General features: G+C 45.8%; 1 protein-coding gene across 6 annotated transcripts in view; it reads left to right on the top strand.

The window, feature by feature from the left end:
* PTPRA (protein tyrosine phosphatase receptor type A) overlaps positions 1-21,484 on the top strand; it is a 171,004-nt gene that overhangs the window by 143,121 nt on the left and 6,399 nt on the right. For 4 of the 6 annotated variants that reach the window (XM_077872418.1, XM_077872419.1, XM_077872421.1 and 1 more), the window contains 11 exons: positions 1,341-1,377; positions 3,871-3,968; positions 5,104-5,223; positions 5,977-6,143; positions 6,642-6,777; positions 7,467-7,616; positions 8,778-8,871; positions 9,167-9,243; positions 9,719-9,853; positions 20,149-20,274; positions 20,355-20,506. In XM_077872418.1, coding sequence (XP_077728544.1) covers positions 1,341-1,377; positions 3,871-3,968; positions 5,104-5,223; positions 5,977-6,143; positions 6,642-6,777; positions 7,467-7,616; positions 8,778-8,871; positions 9,167-9,243; positions 9,719-9,853; positions 20,149-20,274; positions 20,355-20,506 — 1,292 coding nt within the window. Of the gene's footprint in view, positions 1-1,340; positions 1,378-3,870; positions 3,969-5,103; positions 5,224-5,976; positions 6,144-6,641; positions 6,778-7,466; positions 7,617-8,777; positions 8,872-9,166; positions 9,244-9,718; positions 9,854-10,745; positions 10,899-20,148; positions 20,275-20,354; positions 20,507-21,484 lie in introns of those variants that run through there. The other 2 variants (XM_077872420.1, XM_077872422.1) reach the window with 2 other exon arrangements.

The raw sequence follows: 21,484 nt of genomic DNA, 5'->3' as shown, positions 1-21,484 counted from the left end.
TGACACTCCTTATCAAATGACATTCCCAGGCCCTTTTGCTTCTTGTCTCCCACTACTGTAATGAAGAACCCTGTTGTCTGACACTGGGAACTGTTCCACATACCCACAGGCTCTTTTCCAAAGGTTTTTGCACCTGAGTAAAGCATTATGAAGGAAAGAACCCCTTAAAAGAGAAGAAAAGAACCCCCTTTTCCTTCCTAATGTGGGCCCAGCTTCATTCCTGGATCCAACCACCACATACAGCTTCTGCCTTGGAGGGCTCTTAGCCATTAACACTAAGACCTAGATTGTCACCTGTTGAGAAAGCATCAGAAACAGGGTCTAGCCTAGGCCTCTGGATGTTCTTTTTTTTTTTTTTTTTTAATCCAATTAGCCAACATATAGTACATCATTAGTTTCAGATGTAGTTTTCAGTAATTCATCAGTTGAGTATGACACACAGTGTTCATCACATCACGTGCCCTCCTTAATGCCTATCACCCAGTTACCCCATCCTCCCACCCACCTCCCCTCCAGTAACCCTCAGTTTGTTTCCTAGAGTTAAGAGTCTTTCATGGTTTGCCTCCCTCTCTGATTTCTTCCCATTCAGCATTCCTCCCTTCCCTCCCCTTATGGTCCTCCACACTATTTCTTATATTCCACATGTGAATGAAACCATATAATAATTGTCTTTCTCCAATTGACTTATTTCATTTAACATAATACATTCCAGTTCCATCCACATCAACATAACTGGTGGGTATCGATCCTTTCTGATGGCTGAGTAATATTCTATTGTGTGTATATATACACTTTTTTTTTTTTTTAAGATTGTATTTATTTATTCATGAGAGACACACAGAGAGAGGCAGAGTGAGAAGTAGGCTCCATGCAGGGAGTCCAATGCAGAACTTGATCCCAGGTCTCCAGGATCATGCCTTGGGCTGAAGGCGGTGTTAAACCGCTGAGCCACCCGGGCTACCCTTATCTTTTTTATCCATTCATCTGTTGAAGGACATCTTGGCTCCTTCCACAGTTTGGCTATTGTGGAATTGATGCTATGAACATTGCAGTGCAGGTGCCCCTGCATTTCACTAGATATTTGGATGTTTTTAGACCAGTGTTAATTAATAATTCACTTTGAGAAGGCTACTTCAACCATGTGATCTTTGAAATCTTTGATTCCTAGTAGTCAAAGCTAATCCTTTGGAAATTTCTAGAATGGAAATCTTTTTAATTGCCTGGACCATTTCACAAGGAAGCCTTTGTTAACTGGTTGGGAGTCTGGAGAATTTCATTCCTATCCATTTTTAGTTCTCACTTTCTTTTTCTCCCTCACTTCTCCCCCACCCTGCCCTCAGGGCTACCAAGAAAAGAACAAATTCATTGCTGCACAAGGTAAAGTAATGATAATTTTTTTACTTTTGGGCTTAACCATGAGTTCATTAGTGGGTTTGGATTTTTTTTTCTTCCAAATGCTAAATAGATGACTCAGAATGCAGTAACTTTTCTGTAATTACTATCACTGAAAGAAATACAATCTGCCTTGCACATTTATAACTAAGGGCCTTCATCTTAATGACTTAGTATCTAGGGTTCCTGTTAAGTCCTTTTGTGTAGGTGCATAGAAAAGACTAGAGAAGTCTACACATACACACGTAACACAGTCTAATAAGGTCATCTGTCTTGGGGCCAAATGGGAACCTTAGGTTCAAGCCAGGCTTCTCAAAGTTTGAATTTGGATTCAGTCTCCAGAGAGGGTTGGCTACCTCCCAAGGTTCTGGCTGGCTCATCTCAGAGATGAGCCAGCCAGATGATGGGTCCCCCCTCATAGGGACCCAGTGCCATTGTGTTATACATACTCTATACACATTTCCATAGACCTACGTTTTAACAAGTGTCCTCTACCTTTGGGATCCTAGCAAAAATGTCATGATGTTTACCGCACTACAAAGTAATTAATGTTATTATAGTCCATTAAAGCCCATTTACTTAGCCATTTAGCAAATGTTTATTGATCATCTGTTATGTGCCAGGCACTGGCCTAGGTGATAGGGATATGTAGAGGAATAAAACAGGAAATGTTTCATGCCTTTTTGGGGTCCTTAGTTGGTAGAGGACAATATTTACCAAAATTAACAGAAGTTCTGGTAAGTAGCTAGCTAGCTGTTCAGTACAATAGCCACTAGCCACAAGTGGCTATTTTAAATTAAAGTTTTAATTAAGTAAAATTTAAAATTCAGTTTCTCAATCATATTAGTTACATTTTAAGGTTTAATAGCTACATGTGGCTAGAGACTATCAGATTAGCGCACATACGAAACATTTTCATTATTGCAGAAAGTTCTATTGGACAAGTACCATTGTAGAGATTAAACAGAGTTAGGTAAAATAAGGTGGCTGAGAAAAACCTTAGATCCTTCTTGCCCTTGCAGTCTCCCACTGGAGCCTAGCCACTGCCTAACCAGGCCCTGCTTTCTCTTACCCTCTGTAGCCATCTGTCAAGTCAGATCTACCCTCTGAAACCCAGCTCAGCTGCCAACCTACTTAATGTTCCTTTTAGCACCAACAGTCATGTACAATCTTTTCCTCTCTGTATTTGCCATGGGGCCTTGTTGATGCTAAAATATTTGTTAAATTAAGGTCACCTATAATTTTCTGATGGACCTTTTCCCAGACTCCCATCCTTTTGAACCTCTCCATAATACTTCACACTCCTTGAAATTTTCCTGTTACTTCCTGACATTCAGTTCTCAGTTTTTCTCACTTTCCTAAATATTCCTTCTCTGGCTCTTATTCTTCTTTCTGCCTTCTTAAATATAGTTTCTCCCCAAATCTGTGGATGACTACTTCCTTGAAACTCCGTTCTTGTCTTTCATGGCACCATTTCTCAGTTCTGCTTCTCCATCTGCTCCTCCTTAGTCTTCCTCTCAGGCTTTTTCTGTCTAAACTTGAACAGTGCTGAAGATCTCCACATTCTCTGTTTGACCTCTTCTTTTCTTCTCACCCTCTGTATTCTCTTTGAGAGACCTCATCTAATATCCACCTCTGTTTGAGTGACTGCTGACTCTTAAACTTTTTTTTTTTTTGACTCTTAAACTTTTTGAGCCACTTTTTCAAACTAATTTTCTACCCCATCACCTGGATACCTCCACAGATACTTCAGCATCAAAAACTAAAATATGCCTTAGGTGCGCCTGGCAGGCTTATTAGTAGAGTATGAGACTCTTGATCTCAGGGTTGTGGATTTGAGCCCCAGGTTGGGTGTAGAGGTTACTTAAAAATAAAATCTTTGAATTAAAAAAAACTCACTAAAATATGCCTCTTCTTCAGCCCCCAAATTGCTTTTTCTCCTCTATTCTCTGGCTGTCTCCATGACTGGAAGGCAGTCCGTCTAATCAACCACACCAGATTTGGGATCATGCAGATCCTCCTACCTGTTCCTTGCCCTGAATATTTGTGGTCCTCTTATTTCTTTCTCCGAAATCTCTTTGACACATGCCTTATTCCCCATTTTTCTTCCAGTTTGTTGTAGTAACCTACTGATGGATCCTCTAGGTCCCAGCACTTAGCTCACTGTGTAGCCAATAGCATAGGTATTTAGTGAGCAGTTACGGTTTCCAATTCTCATCTATAAAATCCTTGGGAGACTTACCTGTGTTCTCTTTACATTTTGACAATCTCCACCCCCCTTCACTAACTAGTGAAGTGCCTGACACAGGGTGGATGGGAAATGTTCATTGTAGGTGGGTAGATGGATAGATGGATTGGATATTTAACTGAACATGTGGGCACAGGCTTCCAAAAGTCAGGAATGAATGTTCCCAATTTCCCAGCAGATTTCTTCCCCTTGGTGTGTGTTCTCCTCATCTTTGCTATTGGCTACTTTAGGACCAAAAGAAGAAACAGTGAATGATTTCTGGAGGATGATCTGGGAACAAAACACAGCCACCATTGTCATGGTGACCAATCTGAAGGAGAGAAAGGAGGTGAGTGAAGAAATTAGGTAGGTAGGCATGACCAGCAGAGGAACTCCTGTGTTTGAGCCTGGGCTGTCCATCCTTTGTGGCTCCTGTGCCAGTCATTCGTTCATCCAGGCAGAACCCAAGCCAGTGTGCTTACCAGACTTTCCTAGGGCCTGGAAATCTCAGATGAACCTCAGAGTTGTGCCTAGGTCACATTTCCTGTGTCTGTGAGTCAGACAACTCACCCTGGTTTCAAAACAACCTGGGAGAAAGACTTGGGCCATTTTGCAAGGAAAAGCCACAGAGGATCTTTTTTTTCCCCTGGCCTCTCCAATCCCTCATTCTCCTGGTTTCCTCTACCTCCTCTGAGTTAGCAGTGGGAGCTATATAAACTGAGACCCTGTGGAGTACAATGGAATCTGAGGCCCTTGCCTGATCCTTGTGCAAGCAGCTTTCTGACTAGTCCTTTTCTTTTTGTGGCTGGGGCTGCCAAGTCCATGCCTGGCCAGCCCTATCACTGTGTCACAGCCAGAATGAGTCCTGAGCCCTGGATCAAGCCCCAGAGAGGAACTCCCATTCATGACTGTCTTTTCCCAGATCAAGTTACCTTGATCCCCACCCTGGGGTATTGGATATGTTAATCAGCAGCACTGCAGTGCTTCGGAGGGACAGCACTAGGGCTAGGCTATAGGTTCGTTTCCTCTGACCTGACCTCTGATTCTTGGAAGCTATTTAAGGCCCAGGCATCAGAGAAGGCATCACTCCACCCTGGTAACCCACTCATAGGTTGCTGGTTCCAGGAGTTCAGACAGTCCTGTCCCTAGATCATTACTGGGGATATTGTAGAAGAGCACCTTACGTAGGTAAAGTAACTTCCAGTTTGCCATAAACTGAGGAAACAGGTGGGAAAGAATGAGAAGTATAGGGCTGGGGCTATGTAAAAGTCAAGACATACTGCTACCAATATGGAAGCTGAGAAACTTGAAAAAAGAACAGTTAAATAAGTCCGCAGCTGACCAAAGTGAGAGAAGAGGCCTTCTCTGGGGGCTTTCTGGAGACTTCTGTCTGGGCTTTTGTGGTCCTTTCCTTCATGTCCTTCACATACGCTGAGGGCGGGAGGTCTGAGGTCATCAGGGGATGCATGTCTGTTCCTTTCCAGTGTAAGTGTGCCCAGTACTGGCCAGACCAAGGCTGCTGGACCTATGGGAATATCCGTGTGTCAGTAGAGGATGTGACTGTCCTGGTGGACTACACAGTGCGGAAGTTCTGCATTCAGCAGGTACTGTCTCCTACCTCATTTCTCTGCTCTTGTTTAGGATCTGTTGACACTAAGAGGGTGGAATAGACTGGGTCATCCCCCAGTTTAGGGTGGTCGGGAGTCTCACTGAGTGTGAGGTATGTTTAGACTCTGAAACCAGAGATCTGAACTCCCAGGGAACTTTATCAAAGTTTAAGAAGGAGCATTTTCATGACTAAGAGAAAAAAGTTTTATTGAGATAGAATTTGATCATCATAGGTATAAACCAAGTGCATCAGGAAGTGGTATAATCTTCTGGGTACTTGGCTTACCTCTTCTTACCTCAAAGGCTCCTGACATTAAGGATGTGGTGGCTCCTGCTCTTGGTCCTCTAGAGTGACTCTGGAGGCTTGAGCAAAGGTTGCCTTCAGGTGAGGGGCTATGTGGTACTATGAAAAGAGGGCTTACCAAGAGTCAGGAGACCTGTATTTTAGTTCTGACCTTGCCATGAGTTAGTTCTGAGGCCTTGACAGGGTCACTTAACTTCTCTGAACTTCACATTTCACCTCTGTCAGCTGAGAATAATTGTAACAGCCCTGTGTTACCTCATGGAGTTCCTGGGAAGAAGTCCTCTCTCCATGGTTAACACTTCCTTGGATACACTCTCACTTCTCCATTGTCACTGACTACCACAGCTGGCCCGGGCCCCAGCCCCAAAGCCTCCCCTTCCCTCCCCTGGCACTGCCCTACCCCAGGTTATCAGGGCCAACACACAGGATCTCCTCACATCCACAGGTGGGCGACGTGACCAACAGGAAGCCACAGCGCCTCATCACTCAGTTCCACTTTACCAGCTGGCCAGACTTTGGGGTGCCTTTCACCCCTATCGGCATGCTCAAGTTCCTCAAGAAGGTGAAAGCCTGTAACCCTCAGTTTGCAGGGGCCATCGTAGTCCACTGCAGGTCAGTGTGGCTGACCCTTGGCTCCCCGCTTATACCATATTCTGTTCCTATGGTCAGAGCAAGGGAAAGCACAAGGGCCCTGGCTGAGGACAGGACACTAACAAAGAGCAGCTAAGCTGTTAGGGTCCCAGGGCAGCAGCCAAAGAGACTAAGTTTTGGTGCTGGGTATAGAGCATTTGAGGAAAGAGGGAAGGGCAGTCTTCCAAGATTGGGGGTGGGGAAACCACTGCTGTGAAGCCAGAAAGCTAGAGTGAGTGCTGCTTTGTGTGCTTGGAGCCTTCACACCTTTCTAAGTGCATGGTCCTGGTCCTGATAACTAAAGATATGGAGTCCAGGGTATGGTGGGGCTGTTGGCTCTATGAGTGTTCCAGCTATTCCCCATTCAGAATTAGAATTTGGTGGCCTGAAGAAAGAGCCCTGGCTTCTGCTGCCCCCTCCCTGTATGCTCTCACAAGGCATGCTGGCCATCCCAGTAACACCCCTGCTCTCTGGCTACAGTGCGGGTGTAGGGCGTACAGGTACCTTTGTTGTCATTGATGCCATGCTGGACATGATGCATACAGAGCGGAAAGTGGACGTGTATGGCTTTGTGAGCCGGATCCGGGCACAGCGCTGCCAGATGGTGCAAACAGATGTGAGTGATTTGTGGGTAAGGTGAGGGTGGGGACATTCCAAGATCAAAACATCATAGCCGTATGGATTACTCAGCCTCCTAGGTTACTGTAAATGATCATCATGCAGTGTGATGAAGGACTCTTAAGAATTGTGTTAAAGAGACATAGAGCACAGGGGAGGTTACACCTACTGGAGTTGGGAGGCAGGTGTCATTTGCACTAGACCCTAAGGACACGAAACAGGTCCTGAGAGAAGCACACGTGCAGGCAGCTGAGAAAACCAGTGCCCACGAAGGTGTGACTCAGCTCAACCATATCCAAGAGCAGCAGTAGGATCAGCTCTGTGGTTGAGGCATGGGGTACAAAGGGCGCAGCACCGGAGGCTGGCACAGGTTTTGTGTGTCACCAGATTTAGACAACCCCTTCAGACTATACTGTCAGAATGAGCAGGAATTGGATTTGTCCTTATCTTCAGGCTTCTGCCCTAGGAGGCTGCCAGAGTAGGACCCTCCCTCCCAAGTTAAGCACCCCCAGAGGACTCATGCATTATAGTCCTGCCTCACTAAACTGGCACAACAAGGGTGAATAATTTTATACTTGTTAAGGGCAAAGGAGAAGTGAACTGGAGTGAATTGAGGGTAAGGGGGAATCTGGCACCACAGAGACCATGTAGTGTGTAACTGGGAACTCGGGCATCGTGGCATTTCAGATGCAGTATGTCTTCATATACCAAGCCCTTCTGGAGCATTATCTCTATGGAGATACAGAACTAGAGGTGACCTCTTTAGAAACACATCTGCAGAAAATTTACAACAAAATCCCAGGGACCAGCAACAATGGATTAGAGGAAGAGTTTAAGGTGAGTTGGAGCTGAACTCCCTCTTCCAGACTGAAGAATCCACGTGCTTTGGGGAATATGGGATGCTTGGCTCTCAGAGATTTAGCAACAAATGGGGAATCCCCTTGTGCATGGTTTTAAGAGGTGAGTTTCTGGCCCTTTACTCGTAACCTCGTCATTTTCAACCCATCCTGCATGTTAGAATTGCTTGGGTGATTCTGAGGCACCCAACCCACCCTGCACACTCCCCCCCCCCCCCCACACACACACACGCACATACACAGGTGATTATAATCTACAGCAACCTAAACTTTTTCTATAAGGACCAGACAGTATATATTTTAGGATTGCAGGCTGTTTGGTCTCTGTTGCAACTGCTTAAAACTTTTAAAGAGCAACCATAGATGCTACATAAACCAATTGAGCATGGCTGTGTTTCCATAAAAGTCTGTTTATAGGCAGCAAGCCAAATTTGGCCCGTGGTTGCTGACCTCTGCTGTTGCCATTAGACAGTGGTTCTCAGCACACCTAAGGAACATGTCACACCTCTGTCAATAAAGTGTTCTCCAAAGAGATTCTGGGCAGCAGTGGGAAAGATCAAATCCCTTAAAGCAGTTCTTCTCAAACTATAACATGCACAGGAATAACCACAGAATCTTGTTAAGATGCAGGTTCTGATTTGGCAAGGGGAAACACTTAGGGCCTGAGATTCTGCATTACTAACATAACAAGACTATTGCTGGTTTATGGACTACACTTTAAGTAGCAAGGATCAGAAAGGAGCCTCAGAATCAGGAGAAGGGAGCATATGCATTTGAAAATAAGATTTTCTAAAGAGTCCAAGCTAGCCTTTGGGGTAGAACAGCAGGGAGAGAAGAAAGGCAGACACACTCCTTCCTATGAAGCTAGGATCCTTGCTCCAGGATCATATAATTCCAGTCCCGGGGAATCCCAGAAGGGTCCACAGGAGCCCACAAGGCAGTGTTCCCCAAACACTCTTGGCTTGTTCATTGAGCTTATGACAGAAGAAATAGTGTTCCAGCAAGAACATGTGGAAGTGGAGGTCAGGGCCCCAGTGAGGAACAGTATGCAATCAGAGTAGCCTGAAGATCCATGTCTGACAGGCATAATCTTGCCAAGTTACAGGGATCAGTAATGTTTCCCCTCTCCTTCCCGATTCAGAAGTTAACATCAATCAAAATCCAGAATGACAAGATGCGGACTGGAAACCTTCCAGCCAACATGAAGAAGAACCGGGTTTTACAAATCATTCCATGTAAGAGCCCTCCCCCCTCTCCAAAGCCTTAGTATTCCCTCCTTCCACTTCTGAGGTTACTAATTCATTATCGACTTGGAGACCAGAATTAGGGCACTGCCTTTTTTTTGCTCTTAGTTCTTTAGTGGCTTCTGGAAATGAGAAAAGCATGAAGGCCAAGAGGTTTCTCTCTCTCGGGCTGGGAACAGGCATGTTATTGCAGCTGGGATTATACCTACCCAGGGCCTGGCGAGAAAGGAAAGATTTAGAGAGGACAGATGATGTTGGGGAGCCACAGCTTCTGTCCTTCCTGCAGATGAATTCAACAGAGTGATCATTCCAGTTAAGAGGGGTGAGGAGAACACGGACTACGTGAATGCATCCTTCATTGACGTAAGTGATGGCTGTGTCCCCAGGACTGCCCCTGCTCCATGAGATTTGGCTGGGCCTTGCAGTGCCAGTGGGTGGGAGTATTGTGTTTGAGTCCGTCGTCAAATACAGAACCTTACCCAGCCTGCACATTAGGTCTGTCAGGCCCTAGAAAACAGAATGTGATGTGGAATACAGAGGGCACACACCAGAGTAATAACTTGAGGGGAAATTTCATAGCACAGACCATGGCCAAGGGCTGAAAGCCTCTGGCCTTTCCCATTCTTGTTTTCTTCATCCCAGCCCCAGTCCCCTTTTCCCCCACCCTTGTAGAAGGAGACCAGCATGTCAGACAGGGTTTGGTCCTTGACCAAAGGGGAGGTCTGCCTGGGTTGAGTTTGCCTCCAAGCAGCCCCATCCCATCCTAGTGGTCTGTCTTCTTCGCTAGCCCCTCCCTGATTAAAACACCTTACTCCTACCATTGACCTGGCTTGTACAGGGCTACCGACAGAAGGACTCCTACATCGCCAGCCAGGGCCCTCTTCTCCACACCATTGAGGACTTCTGGCGAATGATCTGGGAGTGGAAATCCTGCTCTATCGTAATGCTGACAGAACTGGAGGAGCGAGGACAGGTGAGCTCAGTCAGGTCCTGGGCTGTGGGAAACAGCACAGGAAAAGGTGAGGGGCTAAGAAGAAATGTTTAGCTTAAACTGTCCAAAGAGCCATATTCAAGCAGTTGACCTGAGCAGTCAGGAGTTTCTCTCAGGACTGGAAGAGCAATGCGGTCTGAGCTGCCAGACAGTTCCTGCCTCTTCTCTCCTAAAGATGGTTTTCCCAGTGCCTAGCTTTATGCACACCTCCTCCTCCCACCTCCCAGGCAGGGCAGAGCTAGTGAAACGAGGGATGCAGAGCCAGACCAAGGCTCTAATGTGGAACTCCTGAGTGTCCCTAAGAAGAGGGTGCCTTGTAGGCCAGAAAAATGAACTGTGGGAAGATGAGTGGCCTCTTTGCAGACTACAGAAAAGAAGACAGAAGAACTTGAGAAATAACTTAGATGTTTCTTCTGTTAAAATTCAATAGCAAGGAAATCTTTTAAAGAAAAAAAAAAAAGAATTGTCTGAGAATTCAGAATGTAAGGAACCCTAGAGGCCCTCTTGGGTCAGCCCCACTCAGTGTGGGGTATCTCCTAACCTGTTCCTGAGTCACAACTATACAGCTTCTGCTGAGCACTTTCCATGTCAGGGGTCTCTCTTTCTCTGCCTACCTTCTTGCCCCCACCTCTCACTGTACTGCTGGGTGGCTTAGTCTGTGTTTACACAGTGTTTATGATCCTAAAAACTGTTGTGGCTGCACAGTGCAGTAAATGGGAGCTTCGTTATACCTGGCATGTGACTTCAGAATTGAGGACCCTGGAGAAGCCAGCAAGGGCCTGATAAAAGTCTTTCTGAGCCATAGTGAAGATTTTGAATTTTATAGAGCAGTGTAAGAGCCCTTAACAATATCAAATTTGTGTTTTTTTGAAAGTCCCTCTGGCTTAGTGAAGAGGACAAATTCGGAATGAGCAACCACAAGCAGAGAGGAGGCTGTGGCAGTACTGATGATGGCCTGGACTCAGCAGGGATGGTGACAAGGGGTCTGTCCCAAAAGATAGTGAAGAGGTAGCATGAAGAATTAAGGATGGCGCCCACTGATAATTCACTGAATTTACAACCATTTAAAAATAAAAATCACTAAGTGTATTTTATATTATTTGTTATTATAAAAACTACACCTTTCCCATTCTGTACTTGTATAGTTTATTTTTTTTAATTTTTTTTTTTAATTTTTATTTATTTATGATAGTCACAGAGACAGAGAGAGAGAGAGAGAGGCAGAGACACAGGCAGAGGGAGAAGTAGGCTCCATGCACCGGGAGCCTGATGTGGGATTCGATCCGGGGTCTCCAGGATCGCGCCCTGGGCCAAAGGCAGGCGCCAAACCGCTGCGCCACCCAGGGATCCTACTTGTATAGTTTAACTTTGATATGGCTTTTTTTTTTTTTTTAAGATTTAATTTATTTATTCATGAGAGACACAGAGAGAGGCAGAGACACAGGCAGAGGGAGAAGCAGAGTCCATGCAGGGAGCCTGATGCGAGACTTGATCCAGGGACTCCAGGATCAAACCCTGGGCCAAAGGCAGGCACTAAACTGCTGAGCCACCCAGGCGTCCTTTGACATGGCTTTAAACATATTTGCACACCCTGATGTTCTTTATGTCAAGATTTTTTTCAATTTTAATCATTTAACTCACTAGCTATTCTTTCCAATTTCCATCATGTCCCTACATCAACAGACATACTTCTTAAGTCTTCACTCACCATTAATAACAATCCCGATGAGATGAGAGGTTTGGGGCACAGTTTCTGGCTCTGCAATAAAGCAGCCAACTACTGTGTTATCAAGAGCTAGGTGCATGTCTCCCAGCCCTCTCTAATAAGCCAGAATGGAAGGTGCAGATAAACCATGAACCTGCATGAGATTATCCCCACACTCCCTGCCTCCAGGTCTATGATGGGCAGGCCCATGCTGCAGGCAGAAGTACTGGGGCAGCAAGCAAAAGTATCTCTCAGTCCACTGCCCTGCAATAAAATGTGGCCCAGTGAATATCTCAGACTTTGTCCTTCAGCTTATCAGGCTCTTCATCCTCGAAGAAAACCTAGTGAGAATAAAGGGTGGAAATGGGAGAAAGGGCCACATATACACAGTCTCCTGCCACTGACCAAGCCTGCAGTCCCCTCTACCCACCACTGTGCCTTATGCCTCTCTGCAGGGCCAGTGAGACAGGCGGCAGTTCTTGCCCTCAGAAGCTTCTGAAATGAATCAGAACAGGATATTAATGACATTCTTTATAAGGCCTCACTGCCCCTGACAGAATTTCACTTCCTGTTCCATCCTCCATCCATCTTGTCAAGTGTCGCCTCCAGAGATACTAACACAGTAAGCCTAAATGATACAGTGAAAGGTGTTTATACGTATACAACTGTGACACCACCACTCCCCACACCTGGTTTTAAATTCCCAAGGAAAAAAGTCTTTTTAAAAATTTTTTAGAGATTTATTTATTTATTCATGAGAGACACAGAGAAGACAGAGATATAGGCAGAGGGAGAAGCAGGCTCCTCGCTGGGAGCCCAGTGTGGGACTTGATCCCAGAACTCTGGGATCACACCCTGAGCCGGAGGCAGACACTCAACCGCTGAGCCACCCAGGTGTCCCCCAAGGAAAAAGTCTTAATCCCAAATTGTAAATTTTATATATATTAAAATCCCAAAAGGAATTAAAACTTAAAATCCTCTTTTCTCCCTGTTTTTTGTTTTTGTTTTTGTTTTTTTCCTACTCCATCTTAACTATGAGGGATCCACCAACATGCTTGGTAAGGCTTGCATTCCCTTAGTAGTTTAGGTTGGACTATTCATCCGAGCAGTACCAGCAGTTTCTGCATGGGGTCAGCCCAACCCGAGGTTGTGTTCCACTTATCCAAGAGTCAGTAGAACGAGATTGCATTAGACACCTGCCACAAAGCTGTGTGTCCCCATCACTTTTGTCAGCTTCATACCATGCAAGAAACTAGGTGCTATTTAGGAGGAGGAGGAGGTTAAAAGCAGTTGGAGAAAAGACACAAATGCTTCTACTGTAGCTTTCAGGATATTATTATCTAGAGTCCATAACCTGAAAACAAATCTGAGATTAGGGCAGCCCAGGTGGCTCAGTGGTTTAGCGCCACCTTCAGCCCAGGGCCTGATGCTGGAGACAAGGGATCAAGTCCCACGTCACGCTCCTTGCATGGAGCCTGCTTCTCCCTCTGCCTGTGTCTCTGTCTCTCTCTCTGTGTCTCTCATGAATGAATAAATAAAATCTTAAGAAAAAAAAAATCTGAGATTAAAGCCCTGTTCCCGAAAATTCTGCTACTGGACTTGAGTACTTATTCCCATCTCCCATCCTCAACTACTGATGATTTTGGCTTACTGCCTCTTGCTGGCCTCTATGCCTACCTCTGGAAGCCATAAGTATCCATGAGGGTGATCCATTGGTCCTACCATTGGTCTTTGGCCTCTCAGCTCCCCCAGCCACCCACTCAAATCACAGCAATGACAAATTACCCATATCATATCTGTGCTGCCTTTGGGATCTCAACGCCAGGCACCCCACATCCTGCCCAGCTTAACATCTGCTGAGAGCACGCCCCCTCTCACTAATTCCCTCTTATTACAGTAAGTTTTTATTTATTTATTTTTTTAAGATTTATTTATTCATTTATGAGAGACACAGAGAGAGAGAGAGAGGCAGAGACATAGGCAGAGGGAGAAGCAGGCTCCATGCAGAGAGCCCGACGCAGGTCTCGATCCCAGGTCTCCAGGATCACACCCTGGTTTGAAGGTGACACTAAACCACTGAGCCACCCAGGCTGCCCCTACATTAAGTTTTTATCTTCCATCACATCTCTAGAGCTGTGACCACGGCCCAAGGGCACAGAGCACCTAGCTCCGGGGCTCCCAAACAGGCCAGATTCAGCCACTTGCCACTTGCCACAGTCCAAAGGCAGAGAGATGAGTGGAGATAAAACAGGAATTCATTTCAGTGAGGCCAGCATGGGGAAGATACTGGGTTAATGTCTCAAAAATTGTGTCCAAAGTGCTGAAGACATTTCTAGGTTCACATAAGGGAGCTGTGAGACAAAGGTCAGTGGATGCATGCAGGTGGCAGAAAGGTCAGGTTGATCACTGTCTTGGGGTCAGTCATCTGCAGAGGTCAGGACAGTCATTATTGCTTGAGGGATAATGTCAGTTTCCATCCCTAGATGCTTTCCTGTCAGGTCTTTTGCCTGAGTTAAGAGAGAAACTGGAAATAAAAACTTAATCAGAAAGTACAGACTGAGGGCAGCCAGGGTGGCTCAGCGGTTTAGCGCTGCCTTCGGCCCAGGTTGTGATCCTGGGGACCCGGGATCGGGTCCCATGTCGGGCTCCCTGTGTGGGGCCTGCTTCTCCCTCTGCCTGTGTCTCTGCCTCTCTCTCTCAATCCTCTCTGTGTGTTCTCATGGGTAAATAAATAAAATCTTAAAAAAAAAAAAAGAAAGAAAGAAAGAAAGTACAGACTGAGATCAAAATGGAGGTAGTTGAAGTCCTCTTTCAGAGCCATGGACTCCTCCACCTTCTCAGCCCCCAACTCCCCTCATGTTCTCACTTTCTTCCTTATTCCCTTTAGAGTTTTTATGACATGTCATTATTATAATCCCTCCCTTGCTAACATCCATTATTCCCTCCTGGTCTTTTACTTTCTTGGCACTTTATCTCACAGCCTGGCCCATTCTTCTCTAAGAAATCAGATGAGAATGCACTCACCTTCCCTCCTGCAAGCAACCAGCCTCCTCAGATCTGTACCCATTCTTTCACCTCTCCTATTGCGGTGGGAAAAGGTTCCTTCACCCCTCCATCCACGTGTCCAGTGTGCCTGCATGCTCCCCTCCTGCCGCCTCCGGCATGTTACTGCAGTCCTCCTTCACCTCCATCAGCAGTTCCCTCTCTGCTGCATTACTCTAACCAGCCTGTGCCTTGTTGCATTTCCTGTCTTTACAAAACAAAAATCTCTCTCGTGTCCCATGGTTTCTTCCTTCTATATCCTATTTTTCTGCACCCCCTTCCTTCCTAGCACAACACCTTTGAAGAATTGGCTTCCTCCTTTTGGTTCTCTCCTCATCCTGTTCCTTCTGAGAATACTCCCATCAGCATCACTGATGACTGCCTTGTTGCCATTCCTCCTCCTCTCGTCTTTCTGACCCTTTACAGCACCATCTGAAATACTCAACGCCTCCCTCCTCCTCAAAACACTTTCTTCCTTTGAATTCCATGATGTCAACCCCTCACTGGCCTGGCAGCAACTTTCGTTTCCTTTGTGACCACCTCCTCCTCTTTGTGTCCTCTAATTGTTGAAGTTGACTTAGGCCTTAACCCTTTGTTGTTTGTTTTAACACACTATCCCTTGAGGGCTTCATATAGTCCTGTGGGTTGAAATGCTATCTGTATGCCAGAGGTCCCCAAATCTGTGTCTCTAATGCAGCCTCTGCTTCCCAGTTGTGGACTGGTGTATCCATGTGCCCACTGGATATCTTCGCACGACTGATAAGGATCTCAGACTCCACCTGGCCCAGATGAAACATGATTTTCCTCCTTCCCCCATACTAGTCCACCCTGCTCTTACCATCTCAGTAAGTGGTCCCACCTTCCGCCCAGTAGTTTACCTTCATTACTGCCCTTTCCTCACTTCCCACATTATCCTCTCTTCCCACATCAGTGAGATCTAACATACACTGAGCATGTCCACTTCTCTCCAGTGCAGCAACAGACCCCTCCTTGAAACCATCATGCACTCACCTGCACCACTGAAGTAGCCTGACAGCCATCTATCCGATTCCACTCCCACCCACTTTTAGTCACTTCTTCGCATGGCAGCCAGAGATCATTTTGAAAATAGAATTCTGGGGCAGCCCAGGTGGCTCAGCGATTTAGCACCACCTTCAGCCCGGGGCGTGATCCTGGAGACCTGGGATCAAGTCCCATGTCCGGCTCCCTTCCTGGGACGCCTGGGTGGTACAGTGGTTGAGCATCTGCCTTTGGCTCAAGGCATGATCGCGGAGTCCCGGGATCGAGTTCCACATCAGACTTCCTGCATGGAGCCTGCTTCTCCCTCTGCCTATGTCTCTGCCTCTCTCTGTGTCTCTTATGAATAAATAAATTCTTTTTTTAAAAAAATAGAATTCTAACTATAGTCACTCCTTAAAATCTTCTCTGAGCTTCCTGAGGTCCTGAGGGAAAATACCCAGCATACAAAATTTAAGAGCCTTTCATGTTGACATCTAGTCCCAAGACTTGAATTGGGCCCTCTTTCCTTATTGTGTCACTTGCTTAATTTAAATCTCCTGCTTTCCATTTTCCCTCATTCCCTTTTGCCATCTAGCTGCTAAGTGGGGCATGGCTTCTGATGGGTCACAGCCTACTACTCGTTGACAGGAGGGTCCCGTATTTGTCACTGCTTTGTGTTCTGCACAGGCCTGGTCTCCAACTCTGTGCTCTCATGTGAGTCTCCCCACTCAGCAAGATCCCCAGGCCTCTGTAGCCATGGGCATCAGTAGGTACAGCCACTGCTGGTCCCTGCTTCGGATTCCCAGGCCCACGTTCTGCCTCCTGAGGAAGGGGGTTCCTCTCCTTTGACCCAGAGGAGGATCACCCCAATAGGTCTCTCTCTAAACTGAAGCTGCTCTTGTTGAGTATTCCAAAACCTCCCTCAAAACTTTGCCTTCCAGCAGCTTAACTCAGCCTCCTGAACTAGTGCTGCTTCAGGGTCCACTCTCTCTACCGTTATCCTCCCCACAAATGTGAGAGGCGCCTCTGGACTGCTGTTGCCCTCACATGGTACCTTTTTCCTCTTAAGTAGCTGGCTTTGTTTTTTTGTTTGTTTGTTTGTTTTTGTTTGTTTGTTTTTTTAATCTTTTTTTTTTATTTTTTTATTTTCTTTATGAGTCACACACACACAGAGAGAGAGAGAGGCAGAGACACAGGCAGAGGGAGAAGCAGGCTCCATGCACCGGAAGCCCGACGTGGGATTCGATCCCGGGTCTCCAGGATCATGCCCTGGGCCAAAGGCAGGCGCTAAACCGCTGCGCCACCCAGGGATCCCCTGGCTTTGTTTTTAAGTCCAGCCTGCTTCCTCTGTTTGCGTTGTGCCCACTGGGAGAGCTAAATTAAATAAACCCTGTACTTTCTCCTGGCTGAGGAGAATGAGTTGCTGCCATTTGTCCAATATCTGTAATTGTTTTTTGTGGCTTCTCTTTACATCATCCCTTAAATCCTAACCCCAGAAGTTTACCAGGGTTGTCTCCTCTTGGCACACCTTACTTGCTTACCTATAGAACTGAAACTCACTTTGTAGCCTTGATCTAACCCCTTGGTCAGTCCCAACCACATATAATCACCTTGAGAAATTGTACCCCTTAGACCAGCCACAGTAGACTCCCCATTTGCTTTTACTGTGGACTGACTGCCTGTCCACAGCTCTAGTTCCCTAGCTCTGTATCTATGGTGGCCCTCTTCCAGTCTGCCCCTTTTGTCATACCCCACTGCCAAAATTAAGGTCTCAAGCCATAAAGTGTGGGACCACACTTTTTCTAGTCATAGTGTGATTCTGGGTCATACACCCCGTTTCTCTCAAGCCCATTTAAATCTTAGCACTTGTAACAGTTTTAAAGCCCCAGTTGTTAGTCCTGGCTGGTAAACTGTGTGAGGGCAGATTTGGGAAGAAAATGGAGTAGCAAAATTTATTCCTCCCACCAGTGACCTGAAAACCAACATAATCTCTGTTTAAGAGCCTTAATTAGAATTTTTTTTAAGGCATTCTGGTTGAGGAGAGGGCCCAGAGCCCCAACCCCCATAGCATCTCCAGGGCTCTGAGTGGGTACATGTAGAAAAGCACTGGTCTGTGACATTTCCCTGATCTACCACTTTGATAATTCTGTGGTTTAAAATGAGCTCAGCATCATTTATAAAGGAGAAAATGAATTATCACACATAGGAAAAGCGAAAAGAGTCACTAAAATGGACTTTTAGTAATGATTTTATTTGGACTAAGAGATTGTTATTTTTATTTTTCTACTCTTCATAATTTTCCTAATGAATATAAAGTATGTTTATGGTTGAAGATTTTAAAAGTGCCAATAGTGGAAATCTAAGATCTTCTCCCAAATGCTCTAAAGAAATGGACAGTCGGCTATATTGTTTTATTTACGTATTTATAGCCTGACTTGTTCTGCAAACATTGAACAGATTCATTTAGCAGTTACTGAGAGCCTACCACACACGCAGGCAGTGTGCAGGGTGCTAGAGAGATAAAGATGAAAAGAGGCAGCCCCTGCCCACAAAGAGCTGTAGAAGAAACTGAGCCAGGTGCCAGCAAAGACAAGCTGTAAACTCTCCTATTCACTTGCAAGGACAGAAATGCAGGTGCCATTGCAAATTGAAAAATCAAGAGGAGGGATCCCTGGGTGGCGCAGCGGTTTGGCGCCTGCCTTTGGTCCAGGGCGCGATCCTGGAGACCCGGGATCGAATCCCATGTCGGGCTCTCGGTGCATGGAGCCTGCTTCTCCCTCTGCCTATGTCCCTGCCTCTCTCTCTCTCTGTGACTGTCATAAATAAATAAAAATGTTTTAAAAAAAAAGAAAAAAGAAAAATCAAGAGGAAGGAAAGGAGGGAGGGGTGGATGCTGTGCCCTGGGCTCTACTGAAGCACCATGGCTGGATGGTACTTTCAGTGGGGCTCTGTTTTTCTGGGTTAGCAGTCTGACATATGTAAGCTCCTATAAGAGGTGGAAACACCCCGAGGGAGCAAAGGAGAGGGGAAAAGAAATTGGAGCAAAAACATTCATTCCTCTTCCTCCACCCTATTAAGTGTTGAATGCAGCTGAAATGATGGTCAGAGCTCTTCAGAGATCTGTCACGTGTTGCAAATTAAACTGTAAATAAGTAAACCAAAAGGCTAAGTGATTATGTCCAGTAAGGGAATTAAGGTTTTTTTTTTACATATTTATTTATTTATTCATGACAGACACAGAGAGAGAGAGAGGCAGGCAGACACACAGGCAGAGGGAGAAGCGGGCTCCATGCAGGAAGCCGACGTGGGACTCGATCCTGGGTCTCCAGGATCAGGCCCTGGGGCGAAGGCGGCGCTAAACCGCTGAGCCACCCGGGCTGCCCCGGGAATTAAGTTTTTAAATATACGATTGACTCTTGAACAACACAGGGGTTAGGTAGGCACTGACTCCCAGCCCCTTCTTTCTACCTTGTGTAGTCGAAAACTTGCATATATCACAGGGATGAAAGCTGCAGCATAGGGAATCTAGTCAGTGGTCTGGTAATAGTGTTCTTTGGTGACAGATGGTAGCTACACTGGTATATAGATTTTCCAAATTACTATATTGTATACCTGAAACATATGTAGCATGTGTCAACTATACTTCAATTAAAAAAAATCCATATATAACTTTTGACTTATCAAAAACATAATTAATAGCCTACTGCTGACCTGAGGACTGATCAGTGACATTAATAGCATATATTTTGTATGTTTTATCTATTATATACTGTATTCTTTTTTTTTTTTTTAAGATTTTATTTATTTATTCATGATAGTCACAGAGAGAGAGAGAGAGGCAGAGACACAGGCAGAGGGAGAAGCAGGCTCCATGCACCGGGAGCCCGATGTGGGATTCGATCCCGGGTCTCCAGGATCGTGCCCTGGGCCAAAGGCAGGCGCCAAACCGCTGCGCCACCCAGGGATCCCTATATACTGTATTCTTACCATAAAGTAAACTAGAGAAAAGAAAATATTAAAAAAATCATAAGGGGAATACCTGGATGGCCCAGCGGTTGAGCGTCTACCTTTGGCTTAGGGTGGGATCCTGGGGCCCTGGGATTGAGGTCTACATCGGGCTCCCTACAGGGAGCCTGCTTCTCCCTCTGCTTGTGTCTCTGTCTCTCTCTCTGTGCCTCTTATGAATAAATAAAATCCTAAAAAAAAAGAAAGAAAGAAAGTCATAAGGAAGAGAAAATTGGTACTTTATATTACTGTACTGTGTTTATCCAGAAGAATCCATGTATAAGTGGGCCCATGCAGTCCAACCCTGTGTTGTTCAAGGGTCAGCTGTAGGTGTCCTAGTGAGGATCAGAAGTTAATTAGAGTGATATTAAGTAACGTAATGACACTCTGAGTTTTTGACACTTTGGAGATGAAGGATGTTCTATAAGAGGTGGTAATTGGAAGACAGGAGCAGGCAGCTCAAAGGACAGCCATGCTTCTATTCATGGTATTCCAAGCACCTCACATCTCCCGTTTGTCCCTCCAGGAAAAGTGTGCCCAGTACTGGCCCTCCGATGGAGTGGTGTCCTATGGAGACATCACAGTGGAGCTGAAGAAAGAGGAGGAATGTGAGAGCTACACTGTCAGAGACCTCCTGGTCACCAACACCAGGGTAAGGTGGCTGGGGGGTGCAGCTCCTCCCGCAGGGAAAAGCCAGGGTGCCCTGCCTCTCTGATCCCACTTCTTCCAAAGGAGAACAAGAGCCGGCAGATCCGGCAGTTCCACTTCCACGGCTGGCCTGAAGTGGGCATCCCCAGCGATGGAAAGGGCATGATCAGCATCATTGCGGCCGTACAGAAGCAGCAGCAGCAGTCAGGGAACCACCCCATCACCGTGCACTGCAGGTACCTCTCCCCAGCCCTCAGAGTGGGAGAGAAAGCAATGAGAGGCAGGCAGGGGAAGCGACAGTGAGGAAAGCCAGACAACAGCAGGGTACTGAGGAGCACCTGGCAGTTGAGTTTGGTGGCCAGCACAGGGCCAGATAATAAGAGAAGATCATGGTGTTTGAACTTTGCATTAAGTACTAGGGAACCAGTGATGTTAAAATATTGGACAGGGAAGCATTTGGGATGGTGATGGGGTGGTACAGGAGAGCAGCAGAGGATACTGACAGTGGAGAGACCATGGGCACTAGTGGGGGTGAGGGTCTGGCCTTCTTAAGAGACAGAGGAAAAGAGAAAAGGGTAACTATTTTGAGAAAGTTTGAAGAAAAATGAGCAAGACTGAAAACATAGTTGTGAAAGAGGAGTCAAGTGTGTAGAGTGTATCCCAAATTTAAACCAGGGTTACTGGTCATGATTGCCGTCACTGACAGAAGAATTATGGTAAGGGGACTCATTTTGGGGGGCAGAGGTGAATTTTGTTTGGGGCATGTTGTTTGAGATTGCACTTTAGGAAAAAAATTTACAATGAGTTTGAATTGCTTTTATAATTGGGGGAAGAAGTCTTAGAGAAGAAAGAATATATTATAAATCACTACAAATTGGTTTTTAAAAAGAGAAAAATGGGGGGGGGGTGTCTAAGTGGCTTACAGCTGCCTTCAGCTCAGGTCATGATCCCAGGGTCCTGGAATCAAGCCCCATGTCACGCTCTCTGCTCAGCAGGGAGTGTTCATGTGCACTCTCTCTCAAAAAACCTTTAGAGAAAGAGAAATGAGCAAAGAAACTTCTAAGAATATATCCAGTCAATATGCTTCAAGTGGCCAAAAGGAAATAATCACTAGGATTAAAGTGCTGCTTATAATAGTAAAAGATTGTAAATTATCTAAACATATTAATAGGTAGCTGACTCAATAAGCTATGATGGATCTCATGCTACAGAGC

The sequence above is a fragment of the Canis aureus genome, chromosome 26 (assembly GCF_053574225.1).
Source record: "Canis aureus isolate CA01 chromosome 26, VMU_Caureus_v.1.0, whole genome shotgun sequence".
Classification (NCBI taxonomy): domain Eukaryota; kingdom Metazoa; phylum Chordata; class Mammalia; order Carnivora; family Canidae; genus Canis; species Canis aureus.
This window is presented reverse-complemented; position numbering and strand designations above follow the sequence as displayed.